The following is a 23,555-nucleotide window of genomic DNA, read 5'->3' on the forward strand; positions in this document are numbered from 1 at the left end:
AGATTCAGTAACCCACGGGGTGTATAAGTCATCCACAATACGCCTAGCGAGACCAAAGTCGACAGTTTGACAATGTTCTCGTTCCCTACGAGAAGGGTAGTAGCGCCGTATTCCTGTGAATTAATTTCTCCTTTTCAAATTATCCATCCCATTAGCAATCTTTAATATCAAACTAATAATTAAGGACTGGCTTGAACTTGACTTTCAATTTATTCTTTGCATTTGGCAAAGGTAAAAATACAATTTTAGGTTCCCTTTCTATTAAAGATTGGTATTTGCGTTGTTTGCCAACCACGGGTAGGAATTTTGTGATCTGAAAATGAACTACATTATAACTTTTAATGTATCATGATGCAGGTAAGACACTTAAATGGCTGAAGGTAAATCACATTCTATCAGGAAAAATACACACAAAAGAATTTTCACAATTTCTCCATTGACAAATTCCTTGAAACAATTTTTTTCCGTCGTAATTTGTTCAAACATCAAAGAAGTCATGAAATACAGGTACTTATATATTTTTGGAATATGACAATAATTTTGAATAAATAAAAAAATAGTAAAAATCAAATCTAAACCTAAGAATTAACATGTTTTTAATAAAATCAAAAATATCAGATACTACCCATCTACAATGATTATAACACATGTTGAAATATGTCACCCACCTGTTCTGCGTAGTCCACCATATCGGGGAATTCTATGTATCGTCCTTCTCCTTCCCGCAGGTAGTTTAGCAGACTGTCATTGAGGAGCTCAGTCACAATGTAAATCGGCTCCTCCTTCGAGCAAATGGCGTACAGACGCACAAGTTTGTCATGGCGACACTGCTTCATAATCTGGGCCTCGGCAAGAAAGGCCTCCTTTTTCATTGTGCCTGCCTTTAGAGTTTTTATAGCGACATCTGTTGTGTTGTTCCATATTCCTTGTTGTAAAAATGATATTCATGTAACTTTTTTATTTAATATTACGGTTATTGTGAAAGCTGTTTTAGATTGTTATCTACGCAATGGTAACCACAAGAGCACCGCCGATCAAAAGCTAGCGCTGGATTCTTCTTATTTTCTAAGAAGCATTCGTCAATAAAAGACATAATTGTGCTCCTTTCTATTCATATGCTTATTATCTCCTGCAATTTGGTTATTAACTTTCATTCATATACCTTGCACGGTGTCTGAGTTATGGTAAAGGTTCAAGATTTTGCCAAATATTTATGTAAAAAGCTACAGAAACAAGCTCCGTAGCAAAAAGTTTAAACATAAACCCGGTTTAATGGCACTGGGTAAACGCGAAAGACATAGAACATAAAACCACAAAAAGAAACATGGAAGAACAGCACAAAACTCCACAAACAGAACAGTGCATACATACTATATATAAAAAAACTAGGTATGTTTATCAAGAATAGTTAGGTACCGCCTTGGAACGGTCAGTAAAATGTAAATTTACTGGGGGTTTAAACCAGTTTAAGTGCACAAACCTCACTCTTATCCCAACAGTCCTAAATAAAGATAAAACGCAAAAGATAAATCTTATCAAAGTATGCATTAACTTGAGGAAACTTAACAATAAAACAAATAAAAATAAAGTTATAGGTAAACCCCAAGTACTTCTATGATTAGAGATCCCAACTCCATCTGCAGACGGACGAATACAATTCAGAGCTCCTAATGCAAAAACTTTTCAAAGATACGATGCAGTCATTGTTTGAAACTATAAACATCAAATGACGACCAAAAGAACACCAAAACTATGACAATTTTTATTATCTCGACTTTTCTTTTTTAAAACAAACAAGATTAAATAATAGTGTTAACAATAACCTTGCTCAAAAGAGGGTTCATTATCAGTAGCAAACATCTTTTTATAACATTTCATTGAATTTCTTTTCATATCTTTCTCACATTTTTTGGCTCAAAAAGATATTATGCAAATCTTTTAAACTAATTGTTTTAATATTGAAGCACTTTCACATGTATTTTAATGGTCATCTTAAAATGAAGATAATATAAAGTTCTAGTATATGTCTATGTATGAGATTTGAACCAGCTACCACTCATCAAGAAAGCATGTGACAACAAATTCATAATCAGTAGTTGGGACAGAGTTCACGTCACATGACTTATGTCAGTGGTTTGGCTCTCTTTAGCCTATTCATGAATGATTGCAATCTGGCTTTACTACCTCGATTTATACAGTGTGTATACCACGTGTTAAATTGCGTCATATATGCTACGTCGGAAGGCAACATTCTGTTTAAAATGAAGACTTTAAACAAAGATAACTTTTCTTTTAATACATCATTTTAAATGAAACAAGGGGCAGTCTATGCTGCTAAAAGAGCGCCGCATTCGTTTTATTACCGGAGTTTGATAAGGTGCTTAGTTTTATCAAACACTTCGTCAAACCGGTTTCCAAAACATTGTTTTGACAGTGCTCCGTCAGACGGCCGTTTGTAAAAAGGTTTGTCGAAGTGGTTTAAGAAACTAAACTCTCAATGAAACTGTGGTAAAAGACCGAAGGCGGGAATCCGTACGCGGCGTAAACTGCGCTCTGTTTCATTTAAAATGGTGAAATGATAGTGAAGTTATCTTTGTTAAAGTCTTCGTTCAAAGCAAAATATTGCCTTCCGACGTAGCATTTATGACACATTTTGTCACGTGATATACACACACTGGTATTGCTGTGTCACATAATTTGCTGTCAACACTGATAACTTGAGTACATATTGAAAAAAACCGGATCGTCTGTAATTACAGCTATTGATTATGTTCAGTTCTTGTTTACTTCTTTTATACCACCTCCACCACCTCAGGGGCGCCATCAACACTGCACCACTGGATAACACTATACCTTTCAGATCTCCTTTCACTTAGAAAATCTTATGTTTTTGTCAAATATGGCTGAGCCAATTCAATAGTTTCATTGAAACATTTTAAAACAAAATTTGGCCAATGAAATGATACTGTAAGTCTACCCCTTCTTCCAGTAAGAAAACCTTAATACAAAGTAACTTGCCCTCATTTTATTTAAAACATTGAAACTCTTGTTGTTTTTTGCCCCAACGCCCTACATTGATTTGGTATTCAACGTGTGCCCGGAATGTCAATAATGTATAGAAGGAAACCTGATAATGCCATAAATTTACACAATAATTCAAACGTGGTCATGTAAAGTAGATTGTTTATACCTTTCCAGACCTCACCGAACTGACCAGCTCCAAGCCTCTGTGACAGCTGGAGCGAGTTCCTGTCAATCTCCCACGCGTCCTTAGTGTCCCGACTCAAATCGACCATTACCGGGGCAGCTCGAGAACACGGTGCTACCAGTGACCCGCATATACCATCCGCTTGCACTGGAATGAGGACGAATAAAGATGGATATGAATTTCAAGAATTATGGATTTTGTAAAAGGTATAGTGTCTGCCATTTTCAATAGCCATTTTTCTTTTTCTATTTTTAAGACAAGCAACAGTCCCTTTTATTTCCCTGTAAACATGTGTTACCAGGGGCAAAATCCCCTGGTGATACTAACAAATATCACGTCAACATTTTGAAAATAAGAAAATGATGATTGCATGAATAAACAATGATAAATGTTTATAATAACAAAAGCTGTCCAAAAATTGATAATTATGTTTGGATTGACATAGTCTACATATTTAGTGAGTTTTGCATCCTGATTCAAGTTCTTGGCGGGAAGGTTCGTTCCTATTCTTTGCAGGATGCTTGAAAAAGCTACCAAAACGTATTGCTACATTATTACGTTGTTAATCAGCGCAACCTCTGAGTTTATAATGTACTCGTTGATTCTGTTTCGTTAATGCTCCCTTGGCGTCGCACTTGCATCATCCATTTGCATTCGGACTTCCAAGCCTTCATCGCAGTTTCTTGTACGTTAGTCCATACACCTGTGACTGATTCTCCACTCTCGTTCCATGAGCGCAATCCTCCATCAAAGCATACTTCAAGTACTTCTCTAATCGCAAGCTGACTGAGTGTACCCTTTCGGTTCACATTAGTGGCTTATAACCCCATATAGACAGTATTTGTGGACGTTGTCATTTTCTGTACAGTATAAGCCAGATTTATTTCTTTTCTGCCTGACAAACCATTAATCTTATCATTTTTTCCTTGCATAAAAGAGTTGGGATTTAAAAAAACACTTTTTTCCAACAAGAATAGTATGCTTAACATGTATGGCATGTTTTACCGAAAAATCGAAAGTTTACTTCCTATATTGGCGTTGAAAGCAACCTGCCGGCTTGAATTAATGCTAATTGGATACAATGTACATCTGAATGGAAGAACAAGTGTTTAATTAACATTTATTACACTTCCATATTGTGAAAGCTGTGTAACAATTTATACACATCTTGTGAATGCTGTGTGCAATAAAGTAAATGACCATATATTTTTACTTTACAAAAAATGAAGCAGGAAAAATAAACTTTGTGGAAATAAAAAATATGTTATTTGCTATTATATTAACAAAGCAAATAATAGGATATCATACCCAATATGTTAGTTTATAATGAGTTTTCTCTGCAATGGTATTTGTATATATTTATACATAACAAAAAAAATGTTTGTTTAATGTAAACAAAATAGTTGACACAATAAGCAGGAAGAGGCCGCAAATTGTATAAATTAAGTATTCCCATCCTTTAATTGTAAAATGTTCATGTACTCGAGACTTGAATCTTAATGTATCACCTTTATAGTGGTCCACAAGTTCCATCATACTCTTGAACTGTCGTCTTTTGACAATGTACACTCCGCCTTCATCCATGTTGCGAAGCTTGTAATGTTTGGCGCAATCCGGATTGGCCATGTTTTGGTCATAGTCTCGAATGGACAACGCATAGCTCCCTGAATGCGGGAAATAAATACGAATGACAAACATTCTATACAGAAATAATTTCATGATACAAATTATATGAAATCATGCAGCATAGGTAATAATTGAATGTGTCTACTTGAATGCTGTATGTTTTAGAACATGAAAAAGCTGCACAAAACTGGGGACAACTGTTCACTATAGTTTCAATTAACCAAGAGATTCCAGTTTAAACAACTGGAAAGGATACTTTCATTAGGCCTCTTCTACAGGCTAACTTAACTAGATTTGAACTAGTAACAGATATGATATAACTGTATACACAATCGACCCACCCGGACAACTCTCGCTCTCCCGTACAAGGAAAGCTCCAACAGGGTTGTCCTTCGTCAACAAGTTTCTCTCTGCCTCCTTACGTGTCACCCGTCCGAAAAACCAGCTGCAATAGACAAATAAGAAAATCAGACTACAGTTAAATAGTGAATCAGACAACAGTTTCAATCAGAAAATCAGAACAAAGTTTCGATAGAGAATCAGAACAGGGTTTTCAACAAAAAATCAATACACAGTTTCAATAATGAATCAGAACACAGTTTCAATACAGAAACACAACATATTTTCAATAGATATCTAGAGCTGGGTTTTAATACAGAATCAGAACACATTTTAGCAGAAATCAGAACAGGCTTTCAATAGCCAAATTAAAAAGGTTTAAAATCAGAATCAGAACAGGGTTTCACATTATAATCAAAACACAATTTCACTGAGACTGAGAGCGGTAATCTTTAGAACCCTGTGCCATTAAACGGGGTTTATGTTTGAACTTTAGGCTACTGAGTTTGTTTCTGTAGTTTTTCATATAAATATTCAACAGAAAATCCAAAAATGGTTTCAATAGACAATCAGAACAAGATTTAATACGAAAATAGCATTGGTTTCAGAAGACAACCTAAGCAGGGTTTTGATGTAGAATCAGAACAGGGTTTCAGAAGAGAATCTAAGTAGGGTTTTAATGTAGAATCAGAACAGGGTTTCAGAAGAGAATCTAAGCAAGGTTTTAATGTAGAATCAGAACAGGGTTTCAGAAGAGAATCTAAGCAGGGTTTTAATGTAGAATCAGAACAGGGTTTCAGAAGAGAATCAGAACAGGGTTCAAAACAATACAGTAATCGTCGACACTGAGCCCTTACCCTCAGCTTTATTATATTAGCCCTGCTAATGAAGTAGTGGTTAAACTCCTTATGATAAAAGAGAGTATCTGATATGAAGATCATCCGTAAAGTATGTTGTTTTTTATGGCATGACCATTCAGTCCTCGATAGTATGCAGTCAATATAATTATTCTTATATTTATAAGTTGATAATGATAGCAATATGAATTTATTATTCTATGTCCTTAAGTTAACATCATTATCTCCAACAATTGCTTTCACTTACTCATGTGACTCTAGACTTTCCTCCAATGCAACATAGGTCCGTGGCACGTAACCCTCCTTCTGGAGATTGTTATATTTTGGATATATATGTCGCGCGAAGCACCAGTCCTCATTGCTGGAAGTTTCAGCTGAATGTTAAATCTGACAAGAACGGAAAAGATCGGCACTGGTTTCTCAGAAAAATGGAAATGTGAAGATTAAGAAGAGCATATACTGTCATAAAATACGCCCGTCTTAATTTGAGGGCACCCAGTTTGGTGATAAGTGGTTGAACGCTACGCCAAATTTAGAAAGCGGACAGTTTTCACCAATTGAAGGGTAGTAACTCTGGATTAACTAAGCCAACACGGCTTGTTGTCGATCCTGACCGAGATAGTATGCCCATACACATTCTGACCAAATTTGATGATGATTTGACAAAGATTTCTTAAGTTATTGATCGGACAAGACTCATTTTAGGTAATTTCTGTAATCAAAGGATGATAACTCTTGAAGGACTTGGTTTTCGAGCTATGTCCAATGTTAATATTTTGTACATCGACACCAAGGCTATGATAATACCTTGCTTCTCTTTGAAAAACATAGTATGTCCGCTAAGTAAAGGGGCAATACCGTATATAATCATATATCTTACTCTTCAGTTCTGCACTCTATAAGTTCGAGAACGTCGCCTTTCCGGAATGTGAGGTCATCTTGTGTTCGGGCATCATAGTCATAGAGCGCGAAAACACGTTTCCCTCCGCCACTGCCTCCTGTAATATAACATAATGACTTTTGTGACTAAGATATATGTCCTTTTAAACGTACATGTGCGTTCAGACTCTCGGGAGAATAGGGGTGGGGGATAATAGTACAAATATTACATGAGTATGTCTCACTTTCAGCTTACTAGTGAAAATAACTTCATTTTCAATTATATTGTCATTTTTATGTAAGTATAAGTATGAACAATTATTGTTTCAAGCAATATCAAGCTAACCACTCACTTGAAATGTTTCGTGGAAAAAGTCCCTTTCCTACATACCCCTATATATATTATTTATTAGCTTCCTTATACTTAAGAACTTTATGTTTGCAAATTAGAATACACATGTGATGATAATATCAACTGCACACAATACCCCATTAATTGAAATGATACACAATCACAGAGTGTGATTCATAAAAACATCAATCACGAGGTCGTGTTGTAGTTCCTGTTTTGTACCATATTCCCAAGGAAAACTTTCAATAAGATGGGGTTTTATAAGTAGATATCGGTAAAATTTACCCCCACACCACTTATTACATGGTTAAGCTCCGCCCACTTTGTGACAGTTCTGATATAGGAGTAGATGTATAGGCGAAGATACTTAAATATTAAAAGGAAAGAAAAGAACAAATTAATAAAGAGAAAACTGATCAATAAATCATTCTTTTGCACTTAACCGTAGGAATAATTTGACAAAAAGAAGGAAACAAGAGCTGTCATATTAATGCGCCAAGTTACCGTGAGAGTCCTCATTGACCGGAAAGCCATAAGTATTTGGGCCTATTTACAGATAGCCTTTAGTATTTTGCATATTTTCATGGCAAACTTTCCATGCAGTTTTGAAAACATTGATTGCTAACATTTTGAAAGAGCAGAGTATGAAAACAGGAAGATATTTAATCATTGCAAGATGGAGTAAATGTCATTTCATGCCTGCTGTACTTTTAATGAGATAGTTGGGCATTATTGACATGAGTGTATGCTAGGATTCAATTTGTTAATGAAACCCTTAAATAAAGAAACAAAATAACTAGCACTGGATAACTTTTAAGTGAATGATGTAGGCAATGGCTTTATATTTATTAGCGTATTGAAATCCAGGTATTCATTATCAATAGGGGTTATCTGCTTGTAGTGTACAAATTGCCTACCAAATATGAAATTCCTAGACCCAAGGGTTCATCCGTTATTGACCTTAGATTTGACCTACTGACCTTAAAATCATAAGGGTTTATCTACTGAGTATGACCGACCTGCATACAAGTTTGAGGTCCCTGAGCCCTGTCGTTTTTTTCAGTTATTGATTGAAATTAGATTTTCAGCGTAATGTCACCAGGACTGACTGACGGACCTCAAAATTAATAGGGTTCGTCTGCTGGTAATGGCAAACGGTCCCTGCCAAGTTGTAGATCCCTGAGAACCCAGCATTTGTCAGTCATGGATCGGAAAAAAAGATTTTTAGTTACGTTACCACGACCACGACCTTGCCCTTTACCCACGTACCTCACATTCAATAGGTTTCATCTACTTGTCATAACCAACATGCCTACCTAGTTTAAGATCCTTGGGTTAATTAATAGGACACCGTGGGGACGTACAGACGAACGGTTCGATTTCCATATGCCGTTCTTTTGGGTACATAAAAATAGGAGGTTAGAAAGTAGTAACAATGAAAAACGTATTTCTCCGAGTGTGTTATTCTCAATTATTGAATGATCTGATTTAATCGTGAATGGTAGGTGAGTCTTAGGCAGCAGTACAAGTGGTCCCCTATATCTTTGTCTGTTACCCAATGACACAAACTACTACAAACACTAATACAGTGTATTACCCTCAGCATCAGAGTTCTCCCCAGGCTGTGGTAGATTAACTGGGGGGTTGGTGTAGTAGTTTTTCCCACGTGGTTTGTCCCCGTTTTCCTCGCTCCTTCCTTTAATATCGGAGAACATCGACTCCGATGTGTCCATCTTGGGTTTGGATTCATCACACCCCATGACTTAGTTTCAGAAGTAGGTCACTCAGGAAAGCTTCAGGTATTTATCGTATAGTATACCATTGTAAAACTTAAGTGCATTTAAAAGGCAGCAAGGTGTGATAAAGTAACGATAAAGAAAAATCAGAAAATAATAAAAGCACTGCAATAATTGCAACACAGCCGTGCTCAAGTATTGTTTACAGAGATAGAGACACAAACTCTAGCTTAAAACTTTTCGCTATCTAAATGTCTTTAGTTATTGTACCATAACTATGCATCATCAGAAATGAACTTACAAGGTCTTACAAGGGAATAGAAATGAAAACACATTTCCCTTTATACAACCAAAAGTACGTACACTTTTGTTTGCACCTTATATAATAAAGAACTGTTATGGTTAACATGCAGCCACTCACAATCAAACAAGGAACTTTATTCAGGCCGCCATTAAAAGATAAGAAATTCAAACTATTCACTTAAGTAATTATTACATTTTGATTTAATGAGAACAACATTCTAATTTTGATAAGTCAGTGTGTATTAACCAGGTGATAAATTACGTCATATATGCTACGTCAGAAGGCAATTTGTTTAAAATGAAGACTTAAATCAAAGATAACTTTTCTTTTGTTACACTATTTTAAATGAAACAAAGGGCAGTCTATGCCGCTGAAAGAGTCCCGCCTTTGATTCATTACTGGAGTTTGATTAGGTGATTTGTTTCATCAAACACTTCGACAAATCTGTTTCCAAAATAATTTGTTGACAGTGCTCCGTCAGACAGTTGTTTTGTGAAAAGGTTTGTCGAAGTGTCTTTAGAAATTACATTCTCAATCAAACTCTGGTAAAAGACCGAAGACTGGGCTCCGTAAGCCGCGTAGACTGCATTTTACCACATGGTATACACACACTGTCAGTTATAACATAGAAATTCGGTCATCTATGAGTTAGTTGATTAAGTTTAAATGTCACAAGAAGTATATTTTATAAAGATAATCGGCCGTGGTAAACCAAAGGGGTGACTTGTGTCCGAAGGGTTTGAATGTTTGACATTTATTACAAATTGATTTTGGTTTAATCGTGTTAGGTAATTCCTAAGTCAGTGCAGTTTTTTAAAAGCAATATCATAACCATGCATAGTTTTGCAATGGTTGGATAAGCGTGTTATTTTTCAATACAGAAATGTTTTCACCCCTAAAAAGGTACAGAAACCCATGAGCTGCAATATAATATTTATTGTATGGCGTCAATATAAATGACCTACAGAAACTGAGTTCTTGAGAACATTCGTTTAGACTATAATGATCGACCCTGAAGGAAGTAATCCAGTTTGCCTGTAATTTGCGACCAAACGATATCATGCAATATAAAAAATATCAACATATCATTATAAAACTAATATTTAACCAATTAATTGTACATAATACAACATAAAAAATCTTCATTCTACTTTCATTTTAACAGTAAGAACCTTCTGCTTTGTCCATATGTTCAGCAGTATCTACCTATTTCCATATCGTCAGCTGATTGGTCTGCACTTTAGCACGTTTTTGTAAAATAGGTCTTACTGCAAGAAATGAAAACAAATCAGGAACATATTACTCCAAAAACAATTAAGTCCAAAAACAATGTGTATGCTATTTTTAGCGTTTTACTGGATGTCTTTACCGTTTAAGCTACACAACTTTTTATTTATTGTCTTGGAAAGAGCAAATTTTTGCGTCAATATCTGCAAACCAATTATAAAAGATTGCTGACAAAAGATCAGATCGCAGATTTACATATTTGTTTCGAAAATTAATGTTTTATGGTTTACTAACGGTTTAAGAAAAATGCATGAAACATCATTTTTTTTATCTCAAATATAAAACACCTGGGTTTTTTGTCGGCATTCTTAAATAACTGGTTCCCATGCAATTTCGCAAAAAATGGCTCGTTCCATGACAAAAAATAAAAAAAGTTGTCAAAACGTTCAATCTGTGAGTGTGCAGCTTTAAAAGATGATCTGTATTACTTTTCTTGAAAAACCGTTCACGAGGAAATAAAATTATTCAACTTTTAAACAATTACAGATCTAAAGGACTCGTTTCCGATACTCCTTTACTTTATTTAACTTACTTAACAATTTCTAATGGGATTTCTAGTTCAAGTTTATGATGATCAATTAAAATCTTGATTTCATTCGTTTCATTTCTGTGGATTTCACAGGAAGTCAGTGTGAATTCAAACGGCTTAACGGCCGCAAAAGAAGCATTTTTCTTCCTGCTTCCCTTTCCTGACGGTGTCTGCTTCTTTGTATAAACTAAGGTTGTGCCGATGATCGATTATAATTGACAATTGATCGGAAAGGCCTACGTCAGCGACAATCGATAGTGAAATTTGAACAATCGATTATAGAAACAAGGGTGGTAACCGCTACCGACTAATTTACTTATCAAGTCACTACAGTACCTTATTACAAATTTTCTTTGTAATTTAACTTTTAAGGATTGGTTCTCAACTTCACATGTTTGTGGTTTAAGTGATTTTTAATAAATGTTACCGTTTACTTCTTACCATGTAAGATTTTAGTTTCTCAGTTTTCTGAAAGAAACTGTTCTTGTAAAACATATTGATTTATCAACTGCTTGTTGTACTTGTTACTGACTGATTATTAAAAAGAAATTGATATCTTCCTTTGTGTTTATTTTACACATGTATACAATACTAAATTGTCGGGCTCATATTAGCTCGTTTTGACAATTCTAGGCTTGTTTTGAGGAAAAACTGTATTTGCCGATTTGTGGACCATCTGGTGTCTAGTCTCTTTAAGAGCAAGTCGACAGAAGAGAGACTATATTAAGATTGCGTGATAAATTGTATTAACTAGTCATAAATGACCAGCACATGGTATGAAAGTAATACTCATGGTTTTTGACAAGCTAGTACATTTTTCTACTATGAACAGTTTTTGACCCAAGACGCTGTTGCTCCGGCTTGATTCATTCGTTTACATGTGATGTTGGTATGCGTTCTTTGAGTACTTGAAATTAATTTATCAGTTTATATGTTTTCTTTTGCGTTATTCTTCATTGTTTCAAGTGGACGCGTGCTCTGATAAGGCTCCTATATTTTATCAAATTTAGTAATTATTGATAGATGATGGGGCATACTTACAAGTTTAAACCCCCGGTAGACTTGAGTGAGGTATGGCCATACTTACTAGTTTAAGCCCCCGGTAGACTTGAGTGAGGTATGACCATACTTACTAGTTTAAGCCCCCGGTAGACTTGAGTGAGGTATGGCCATGCTTACTAGTTTAAGCCCCCGGTAGACTTGAGTGAGGCATGGCCATACTTACTAGTTAAAGCCCCCGGTAGACTTGAGTGAGGTATGGCCATACTTACTAGTTTAAGCCCCCGGTAGGCTTGAGTGAGGTATGGCCATACTTAGTAGTTCAGGCCCCCAGTAGACTTGAGTGAGGTATGGCCATACTTACTAGTTTAAGCCCCCGGTAGACTTGAGTGAGGTATGGCCATACTTACTAGTTTAAGCCCCCGGTAGACTTGAGTGAGGTATGGCCATACTTACTAGTTTTAGCCCCCGGTAGACTTGAGTGAGGTATGGCCATACTTACTAGTTAAAGCCCCCGGTAGACTTGAGTGAGGTATGGCCATACTTACTAGTTTAAGCCCCCGGTAGACTTGAGTGAGGTATGGCCATACTTACAAGTTTAAGCCCCCGGTAGACTTGAGTGAGGTATGGCCATACTTACTAGTTTAAGCCCCCGGTAGACTTGAGTGAGGTATGGTTATACTAACTAGTTAAAGCCCCCGGTAGACTTGAGTGAGGTATGGCCATACTTACTAGTTAAAGCCCCCGGTATAATTGAGTGAGGTATGGCCATACTTACTAGTTTAAGCCCCCGGTAGACTTGAGTGAGGTATGGCCATACTTACTAGTTAAAGCCCCCTGTAGACTTGAGTGAGGTATGGCCATACTTACTAGTTTAAGCCCCCGGTAGACTTGAGTGAGGTATGGCCATACTTACTAGTTAAAGCCCCCGGTAGACTTGAGTGAGGTATGGCCATACTTACTAGTTAAAGCCCCCAGTAGACTTGAGTGAGGTATGGCCTTACTAACTAGTTAAAGCCCCCAGTAGACTTGAGTGAGGTATGGCCATACTTACTAGTTAAAGCCCCCAGTAGACTTGAGTTCCAGTGAAGTCTTGTTTCACTGACCATCCCAATGCGGTAATCCAATCCTTTAATGGTAGAACAATATCAATAAGGGTATGGGTTGTTTGTGGTGTTTGCATTTGTGTATGTGGTGTAAGTTTGTTTTGGGTGATTGTATTTGTGTATGGTACGTTAATATGTTTGGGTCTATAGTTCGTTGTCGATTGGGCCCTTGCCTTGTGCCCCTAAACAGGTTTTATTTGAATTTCGACTTCTTGGCTTGTCCCTGTATTTTTCATTGTATTACTGGTAATAATTACCAGTTAAAATATAATTGACAACCAGTATTTTCAATAAACAAACAAGATATTCGGTAATTAAAAGGTTAAATTACACAAACACACATAGTGGGACCTAAATATTCACTGAAATACTTTACCGGTGATGGTTTTCATTGACCACTTTGATGGTCAGTACCAGCAGGCGAATAGTTTTCGGACAACATAAGTTACTGATTACTATAATGCAGATGGTTTTCTAGGGTAGTCAGATATATATATCTATATATATATATATATATGGAATGCATAAAATTAATTAATCAATTTTAGAGATAAATTATTGTTTATGTTGACCAGGAAGTAATTGTATAATGAGAAATGCTACATAATAATTTCATAGCCCATACAAAAGCAGTGAAAGTTTGAGTGCTCTAACAGTTTATAAAGCATAGTTTGCACTTCTGCGGGTCATTTCATCAAAAACCCTAGGAGCAGTTTTTAGTGCAGTAAAATGCTGAAAATACCACCTTGGAACACAATATCTCCCAGGAACTACATAGATCCTTGGAACAAAATCTCTCTTGGAAACAAAATATCACCTAGGAACGAAATATCTCCCACGTTCAAAATGTTTGCTAGGAACAAAATCGCTCATCGGGTTCTTGGTGAAACAGACCCCAGACGTGAAGCAATGTAATAACACTTACAGTTGTTACCTATATGGAAACCATTATTTTTGTTATTTCATTATTTATTGTATTCCATTATTTTTTTTATTTCATTATGTATCATATTCCAAACACTTTCTTAACTGTCGAAACTGGCGTTTAAGATGAATCTCATGTCCTCCTAGTCATCATACAATCAGTACAGTGACTTCAAAACCGCAAGTGTAATTCAACCACTAACTCGCCATACGCTACAAGGTCAAGTTTATTAAAGGCTGTTCGTATTTCCTTTATTTATTTCGTTTTAACGTCTCGAAGAATATATATATATATATATACTTTCATTATTAGACTAAATAGAGACATAGGTTTAAACTTTGCGAAGGCGAATTTTGTGTGTTAGTTATCTTTGAATGACTAAATCGTACCTATTTAGAGCTAGGCACTGTTGCTCCGGCTTGAATCATTCGTTTACAGGTGATGTTAGTATTCGGTCGTTAAGAACTTAAAATCAGTTTTTATGTTATTTTTTTGCGTTATTCTTCATTGTTTCGAAGTTCAATTTGGTAATTATCAATAAATGATGAGACAAGAATGAGGTTATGGCTATGCTAACTAGTTTAAGCCCCAAGTAGCCTCGAGCTCCAGTGAACTCTTGTTTCACTGACCGTTCCAACGCGGTAATCCCATCATTTAACGCTAGAGCAATTTTTAATAAGGGAATAGTTAACTTGTGGAGTTTGTATTTGTGTATGTGATGTTAATATGTGTGTGCCCATAGTTCATTGTCATGGGCGCTTGCCTTGTGCCCCTAAACAGGGTTTATTTTTAATTTTTCGACTCATGGACTTGTCCCAGTATTTTTCATTGTATAATTTTTGATAATCATTATTATTTTTCAAACCTTCCCACCTACGAGTTCAATATTAAATTGCAGTGAATTAGTTTCTTTTAGAAATTTACTACGCCAAAAAATAATAAGGACCATTTTTTATTTAAAAGCAAACAATTCAACATTAAAAATATCGATTGAATTGTGAAACATCCTGCAAAATTTGTTATTTTCAACATGTTGTAACACATTTCACTAATAGTGAAGTATAACCTTTTGAACTTGCTTGAATATTGCGTTTTAGTCTGGAAAATTTCGGTGAAATTAGCGGGTAGTTGGTTCGTCGAGTAACGTGTTTTTTGCATTTCGGGTAGGAAATGGCATTTATTTTCAGTAAAAGTGTACATTTTCTTAAATATTGGTATTAACTCTACAAGGAAAGCTAAAAAAGTAAAGAGTTTGGTTGCGATTTGACAAAGTTATGGCCTCTTGAGCAGGGTCATCTCAGCAAATATGGGGAAATACAGTGGCAAGTCGTCACCCTTTTACAAAGACAATAGAATAAAATATTTTTTTGCCAGTTATCACAAGTTACACTTACCACATCATATTCTTACTAAAAAGGATTATAATATAAAAAAAACGAGCGGGGGCGTGGTGTGTCAAAACAACGCAACCTGCCCTTGTGCGCTGTAACGCTGCATATTTCCATGACGAGCATGACAATCTAATACACAAAAGTTTTGTTGTCATATCCGACGAAATAGCTCATTCGTCCAGCACCGTCATTGCCTTTATTGACACTTTGATGCCGAAATTGAAGAAGATTGATCCAGATCTGAAGCAAGTACACTTTTGGACAGACAGTCCATCAAGTCAATATCGCAACCGTTTCATTTCTGAAACTGTCCTTGGCCATGAAGGCAAATATGCATATGCTGCCACATGGAATTATTTCGAAAGTAGACATGGGAAGAGTGCGTGTGACGGCCTAGGAGGGACAGTGAGAGGAATGGCTGATGAGGCTATCCGGCAAGGATACACCATGATACAAGATGCCATGGACTTTTTTAAGTGGGCTGTAGGCTCAACCATGCGTGAGGTCGCATTCGTATTCGTTACAATATAAAAGTGCCAAGAAAAGCAGAACACCATTGCTGAAAGTCAAACCCTTGGAAAACACAATGAAATTGCATGCTGCAAAACGTGGATTTCCGAATTGTGGAGAAAATATTGAAATCAAAACGAGGACAACACCGTGCTACTGTCCAGAATGTATGACTGGCAAACGTTGTTGAACATTGGACACAGAAATCATGCAAAACCCTGAAAATAAGAAATATATCCATGCTCTGTCAAAAAACTTTGAGACATTTTCTGAATAGCGAACCAAAGACACAGAATAACATTGAATATGTCTTCAACGAGCTTGTAGTCGGTGACTTTGTTGGTGCAGTTTACGATGAAGCATGGTATGTTGGTCAGGTATCTGAAAAATGATAGGGATGATAACGATTGCAAAATATCGTTTATGCAACGGGCAAAAGCCTCAATCAACCTGAACTGTGCTGGATTGAAATAAATGAAATATTGTGCAAAATAGAAGGGCTCACTAGCACCGGGAAGTCATTACGCATGTTCCGACTAGCGGTGGAAGACAAAAGTATCATTGATTTGCAATGTCAATGGGCCAGACGAAGTAAATGTTAACATTGAGCTACTGAAAAACAATTATTTTGTAACTTTGAGAATCGTAACAACAAGTATGTAACTACAGATACTTACGTTTGTATCTTCAAATTAATCAATTATAGTGTAAAGGAAAACAATAAGGATGTAAGGCTGTCAAACTGAAACACTAACTATTTGCTTAGATATCAAGAAGCTAGATTAACCAGAGCTGAACCCCAAGACAACTGTGGAGTAAACAACAATCCCATATATAAGTATACAGAAGTAGTTTTAATTGACTTTCCACGATCTAATCATTTTTCATATGCTCGTAGAGGACCACCATTACGGAATACACTGATTTCAGTTTAATGAAGATTTATTTCCATTCCAGTATTTAAACAAAATTAATCGACTGCATTAACCTGTTGTTTTATTGCTGTTGTTAACTTAATTGCAGCCTCAGCGCAATATCATCGGCTTGCATCAAACATAGAATGTCTGGAATATCATTAGTTATAAAAATGTATGAACCACAATTTAGCCTTACAAAAGACGACAACTCGTCTATAAATAGAGCAAATATTGTTGGACTTGACTTATCCCCTTGTCTCCTACCAATATTAAAGGCAAAGGACTCTGTGGCACTATTTAAAACTTTGACACAAGAGGTTAGACGTAAATACATTGATTTCAGAACTCTCAAGGTTTTTCAAAACACATCTTTTCTTTCTTAAGATGAAAAGAACATAATACAGTTAACTTTATCAAATGCATTCTCGAAATTGACATACAAACAATATAAACGGCCACCTTTCTTAGAAAGATTTTTTTGAGTCATCGTCTGTAGACAAAAACTAAATAATCAACAGCTGAATATCCCCGACGAAAACCAGCCTGAGATTCATCAATTTTCTTATTTTCTTCGGCCAAGCCATACAGTCGTTTATTTATTACACCGGAGAAAACATTATTTAACGGGATCGTAATAGAAATGCCTCTATAGTTTCCAGGTATTTTGCAAGGACCAGACTCATGTATTGGCGTTATCATACTGTTGCCCCACGATACGGGAAAATTACCTGTTCCTAGTATTTTATTAAATAGGAGCAAATGGACAGGAACAATATCAGCAAGTATGTATTTATTAAATTCCGCCGGAATACCATGGAGTCCACAATTTTTACCATTTATAGCTTTCGATATGGACAGTTCAATCTCATGTAATGTAAACGGGTCATTAAGAGAGCTCGCCGTTTCATTTTATGCATGATTATTTCCAATATAAGGATCAACAACCTGAGAGTGTTCAAGAAATAAAAGACCATGAAAACACTGGACCAGTCCTCACTAGAAATACTCGAGTCAATAGCTTTTATGGGCTTACTCTTCTTCAGAACTTTCCAAAACGAACTGGGATTAATACTACGTATGCACAATCAAGATGCTTGGAGAACAAGTCTGCGCTAGGCTTTCCATCTTTTGTTTTCGATTTGAAACCTTTTGGACTTTTAACATTTTATTTAAGCTTGTTTCTAATTGGGAATTTTGGGGGAGTTTTGGGAATACAGAGATTAGTATTTTTTATGTCGCAAGATCCATCACACCGTACTTTAAAAACACACTATTGTTTTGTTCTGAGTCTTTGCTGAATGCCATTCTTGTGGTGCATTTATAGTGCTCGATTCTGTTGTGTTTTTGATAAAACCATGCTCCTGTTATAATTATGAATTTGGGAGGATATTCAGTGCATCATTGGAGATGAAGGCCAGTTGACAGTAATTATAAATAATTTCATGAAGTTAAAAAAAGCCTTGGTGGAAAGTAAGTTTCAAATATTTAAATACTGTTTACATTCCAACCTTTACCTTCGTTACCTTCTTCTTTTCATGGCGATCTATGCATATACAGAGGAAATGGTTCGAATTTTATTTCAAGAAGAACTACTAAGAAGAAACTCTGGCACATCTGACTTCAAATGCATCGTTATAACATATGGCTATTTTATCAATAGCTCGAAGTGATATTATTTTACAAAAGAAATAAAAACATTAATATTCTGGTTAAGGTCTTTATTTACTTACACAAGACTTCTTCGTTATAAAATGGAGGATTTATCAATGACATTTTAATATTGGTAAAAACAAACAATGAAACACTGTACTGGACTGAAAGTGGTCGCCCTGTGTCTACAAGTAAACGTTTTAGTGGAGATGTAGAATTCCAAAAAAGAGATAATAATGAAAACAGGTATTTGGTACGCATTATGCGTAGTATAGGTACTGTTCTAGAATCTGACTTTGGTATATTTCAAATGATTAGTAATGAAACTATTTACAAAAGTTATATGAAATTAGAAGCGTCACCCACTGTGTGTTTGTTTGAACTGGAACAAATAATGGAATATTTGGTTCTGTGTTACAGCTGTCTTGGACATGTTTTAGGTCAGGTTTTCATACTTACCACACGAATGAAATAAATGACAGTGTAGACTATTTTTACATGATTACTGACAGAGATTATCAGACAGAATGTTCTGGTCATGCCATGGACGATTGTTCACTTGATGCTCTATTTTCTGTAATGTTTGATGGAAAATATATTGATGTGTTTTTTTCGTAATGTTTGTCGATGAAGCAACAAGCATTGAGGCACATAAGTATCTACATTTTACCTCAAGAAGTCATTTTGCATATGCAACTCAGGATTTGGACTATTCAAAATGGAATTGACAACTATCTAAGAAAAAAACAACTACAGTGATACGGGATTTTGAACACTGAACAAGTGTTATTGTTACGATATATGGATGTTAAATACTTGTATAAGCAGCTGGAAAAATGGCTAATAATGGAACTAACATGGACATTATAAATATTACATGGACATGTATATAAACTTTAGAAATGCTAATGAGATGAAGGTATTGTTGATCGGAGATATAACAACCATTTAATGTGTTTGTTATACGTTTATAACATCAAATGTTTATACTTATTGTGCTACTTCAAAACATACGTGATAATGCCAGGGTATGTCAGACGGTACATGCAAATGTATATTGACATACAACAGGACTCTCTAGCTTTGGCAACGCCGGTACCATTTTTTCCCATGCCGAGGAGCAAAACACTTTATTGTTGATGAACTATTGATTGTTTAAGAGGAGGACTGTTCAATTAAAATCCTACTTCCAAAGAGGGATTTCCATCCGGGACATATAGTTATTCCTTGTATTCAAAGGTAATACAAGATAGCAAAAACGTAATTTTAATTTTACCCCAAGCTTACATGGATGACAGTTTTAACAAAATCTACAAATGGAGAAGCTGAGTCTACCTAAGTTGTGCCAAAATGATGACTCCGGAAAAAGTGTGTTGTTTATTAGAATGGAAAGGACTATGAACTGAACATAATATTGCCCAAATGTATTGGACTGGACAATCCGTCTAGAGTGAAACTATGGAAATGATTTCAAACAAAACGTTTTGAAGTTAAGACTGAGAAATGAAAAATGTATTGGTATTTTTTTTATTAAAACTGTGTGTGTTCCATTACTGCTAGCAGACTTGTTTGGCTACCATTATTATTGTTTATAAATGATATCTTTGGAAACCTAAAATGTCAAACATTTAATGCTGAGGATTTAGAGCTTTTACCAATGTATATGATTTAATTCACTGATGATATTGTATTGTTTACCACAGATCCAGCAAGTGTTTAAGCCCAGATGTACAATTTATCACTATTGGGTTAAATGAGGATTGAGGAAATCAATGTAAATAAAACAGATTTGTGATTTTGGAAAGCGGAAGCAAGCTAGAAATGAGCAATTCTATATTGGCAATGATTTGGTGAACACTGTAGATAACTTTAATTATCTCGGTGTAAACTTTCATTATACAGGCAATATGCCACATGTAGTAAAATACTAAATGATCAAGCTCTTAATGCCTACAATAGTATATTTTGTTTATTTGACAAAGTTCATCTTGATGTTAAAACTAAATTGTCGTTTTTGTCCCTATGGTCGTACCAATTTTTTGTACCGTTCAGAAGTATGGGGTATATAACTTGAAGTTGACAAGCTGCACATTGTACTTCTGAAATATACTTATGTGTAAAGCAGCAAACCCCTAAAATTTTGCTTAAAGGATAAAATGTATATAATGATTTGAATATTGCAATAATTTTTCGTAGGCAAAGAGAATAAATTATATTATTAATCATCTTCGTTGTATGAATGTAAGACAAAACTTTGATGTAAATATAAATTATCTTCCTTAACTTATATGTGGAATTCACGACCAGTTTATTAAAGATTGGAATGTTCCCAGTAATGATTTGCCAATTGTTTCGGTGTATTGCAAACTTAAAGTAATCTTTTGTTTTAAAAATTATCTTGTACACATTAAAAATGACAGATTAAGAAAATATATGACCTGTTTTAGATTATCAACTCATAACTTTGCAATTGAAACTAATAGATATTCTGGTACTGCCAGAGCTGATAGAAAATGTGAATGTTGTTCTTCAAATATGAAAGATAACGATTACCATTCTATGTTATTATTTTATGTTGTACACTCTTCCACAGATTGAGACAAATATACTCAAAAACACCTCCTGGCCTTCTAAAAATATATTAAAAGCTGTGTTACTAAGCAACTCATCTACAAAATACTGTAAAATTATCAAATGTGGATGGAATTAAGAAAATATTTCTGGAACTGTTTCTGCAATATTCTTTATAATTCTATTCATAAAGCATACACTTATCAAGAGCTGTTGATAGAAAGCCGTGCTTCGATAATGAATTTTGCAAACGAAATACTATGTTGCCAAAGTTGTTTGCAAGAAAAATATTATAAGGTTGTTTTTTTTATTTAAAGAAAGCTAACTTATCCCGCTCGTTGATGCTCTGAACAACTTTGAAGTTTTAAATCAAATATATGGGTAGTTAATGAGACACGTGTATTTACTTCTGATCCTTACAAGCATAATTCTGAAAAGGGAAATAAAAAGTAAAGTTAACTTTATGTTGGAAGCTGGTTGAGTTTTAATAAATGATAAATCCAAGAGCACTTATTGAGAATTATTTGTGAATGATAATGGCTTACAAGCAAAATTATAAACAGTTGTTCCAATCCAAAGACCTATAAATTGCATTATATTTGCATTATATCTAACTAAGACTTATGACATGTGTTATCTTTCTTTGTTGTAATGAGACAATGTATATCTCTCAATTTCGGAACTCCTCGGCCATTTTTATCGAAAACAACCTCGGATGTATTTGGACGGTACACATACTCTAAAATTGGTACGTTTAAGTCCACTGCAAGTAGATCGCGTAGTAATTTTATTTAGCAGTTATTTGGGAATCTTAATTATGTTTGCGATAATTAACTTCACTGGCAATCAATTTAAATACATCTCTAAAATTCTACATTTAATTTATGATATAATTCAAGAATTTACGAACTACTTTAACTGATGTACCGGCATACATCCAAGGTTATTTTCTATAGAAATGGCCGAGGAGCTCCAAATGTCTCAATTCCGTGTAGTTGATGCTATTGTAGCGTAACCGTAAAAAAAAAGTTTCGCGATAATTAACTAGATAGCTACTTGTATCGCGAAGATTAAGTGGTAAATACGAAACTAGTCCCTAACGCTGACAGGTTATCTTACAGCAGTTAATGCCGCCATTGATAATAGCTCTTCTATACTTTTTTAGTTTTACCCCGGACAAGCAGTTTCTTATCAATGCATACTGCGTATATAGGTGAAATGGGAGATCATTCAGCAACGACTGAGGCTAGGAAATTGATTATTTGGCATTGCACCTGTACATAATTGCACTCCATGTTTGAGGTTTTATTTAAATCCCATCGACATCGATTCTTTTTATCTCTGGATATAAAAGGGTGTTAATACTGATAAAATTGCTCAATATGTCAATAAACGAGGAGCACATGTGTCAACTACCGATGTGTGTGATATGAAAAGTCAAAGAGCAGATGTGTTATTTGTCTCGTAGCGCGGTTCTAGCAGCCAACCTGATTTCAGCTTGTTTTTCTAATAACTTTAGATATGAATATTGATTTTGCGTGATTAATATATTTAAATTGCGCTGTTTCTGTTATTCTCAAGCTTCTGTAATTTGTTTGTGTGTTGACTGAAATAACAACACATTTGCGGTCTATCAGAACAGAATTATGATGATATAAACATGAATCATAAGGCATCATGTAAGACATACAATTGTGATATACTCAATACCCATATTTCAGTGCTAGAATTAAGTTATAAATTGCGTAAGCCGAATTAGGGAAAGCCTGTAGTACCGATTGTATACCAGTTTATATTCTTAAGAAATGTGCATGACTAAATAATAGAAGCTATAGTAGCGTTTACAATGCAATTTTGTTTTTCACGTATTTTTAAAATCTTCAATTTAAGTCTTTGGGAGCGAAACAGCCAACACTGGATTCAACTTTGTTTCCTTCTTTGACTCACAATTGTCGTGTCTGGTAATTCATTTCAGAACAATCTGCTATTTCTGAACTGTGGCCTCCTGTCTTAACGGTTCATCGACGATCACAGCATTCTCAGCAATATTGTGATTGGATGGTTTATCACACGAATACGACCTGCCACACTGTCCAAAAATAGCATTAGTTCATGTGCACTTAATATCCTTATTTTCTTGAGCACAATCGTTGTTTTCGTCCCATGCGTCATCATGACTTACGTCCGCTTCCTGTGTTATTTTTGCATACAAATTGTCAACTCTTTTCGACAATGTTTTTGACTTTAAACATAAATTAACTGGTGGTCAGTTAGATAGTTCACGGAAAGGGGCTGATTTTAACAAAACTTTTTTGATAATTTGGCTTGTTAAACGTAAAAAAAACACACACACAAGACCACACTCTCGC

General features: G+C 35.2%; 1 protein-coding gene across 3 annotated transcripts in view; it reads right to left on the reverse strand.

Moving 5' to 3' along the window:
- LOC128214927 (tyrosine-protein kinase SRK2-like) overlaps window positions 1-14,274 on the reverse strand; it is a 21,082-nt gene extending 6,808 nt beyond the window's left edge. The window contains exons 1-10 of one of the 3 annotated variants that reach the window (XM_052921642.1): window positions 14,148-14,274; window positions 13,171-13,245; window positions 10,474-10,569; window positions 8,859-9,054; window positions 6,911-7,028; window positions 6,278-6,391; window positions 5,176-5,279; window positions 4,717-4,872; window positions 3,191-3,355; window positions 669-925 (exon numbers count right to left, since the gene is read on the reverse strand). In XM_052921642.1, coding sequence (XP_052777602.1) covers window positions 669-925; window positions 3,191-3,355; window positions 4,717-4,872; window positions 5,176-5,279; window positions 6,278-6,391; window positions 6,911-7,028; window positions 8,859-9,021 — 1,077 coding nt within the window. In that variant the 5' untranslated portion in view covers window positions 9,022-9,054; window positions 10,474-10,569; window positions 13,171-13,245; window positions 14,148-14,274. Of the gene's footprint in view, window positions 1-668; window positions 926-3,190; window positions 3,356-4,716; window positions 4,873-5,175; window positions 5,280-6,277; window positions 6,392-6,910; window positions 7,029-8,858; window positions 9,435-10,473; window positions 10,570-13,170; window positions 13,246-14,147 lie in introns of those variants that run through there. The other 2 variants (XM_052921643.1, XM_052921644.1) reach the window with 2 other exon arrangements.
- Between the last annotated feature and the right edge of the window lie 9,281 nt (window positions 14,275-23,555).

The sequence above is a fragment of the Mya arenaria genome, chromosome 13 (assembly GCF_026914265.1).
Source record: "Mya arenaria isolate MELC-2E11 chromosome 13, ASM2691426v1".
NCBI classification, from domain to species: Eukaryota; Metazoa; Mollusca; class Bivalvia; order Myida; family Myidae; genus Mya; species Mya arenaria.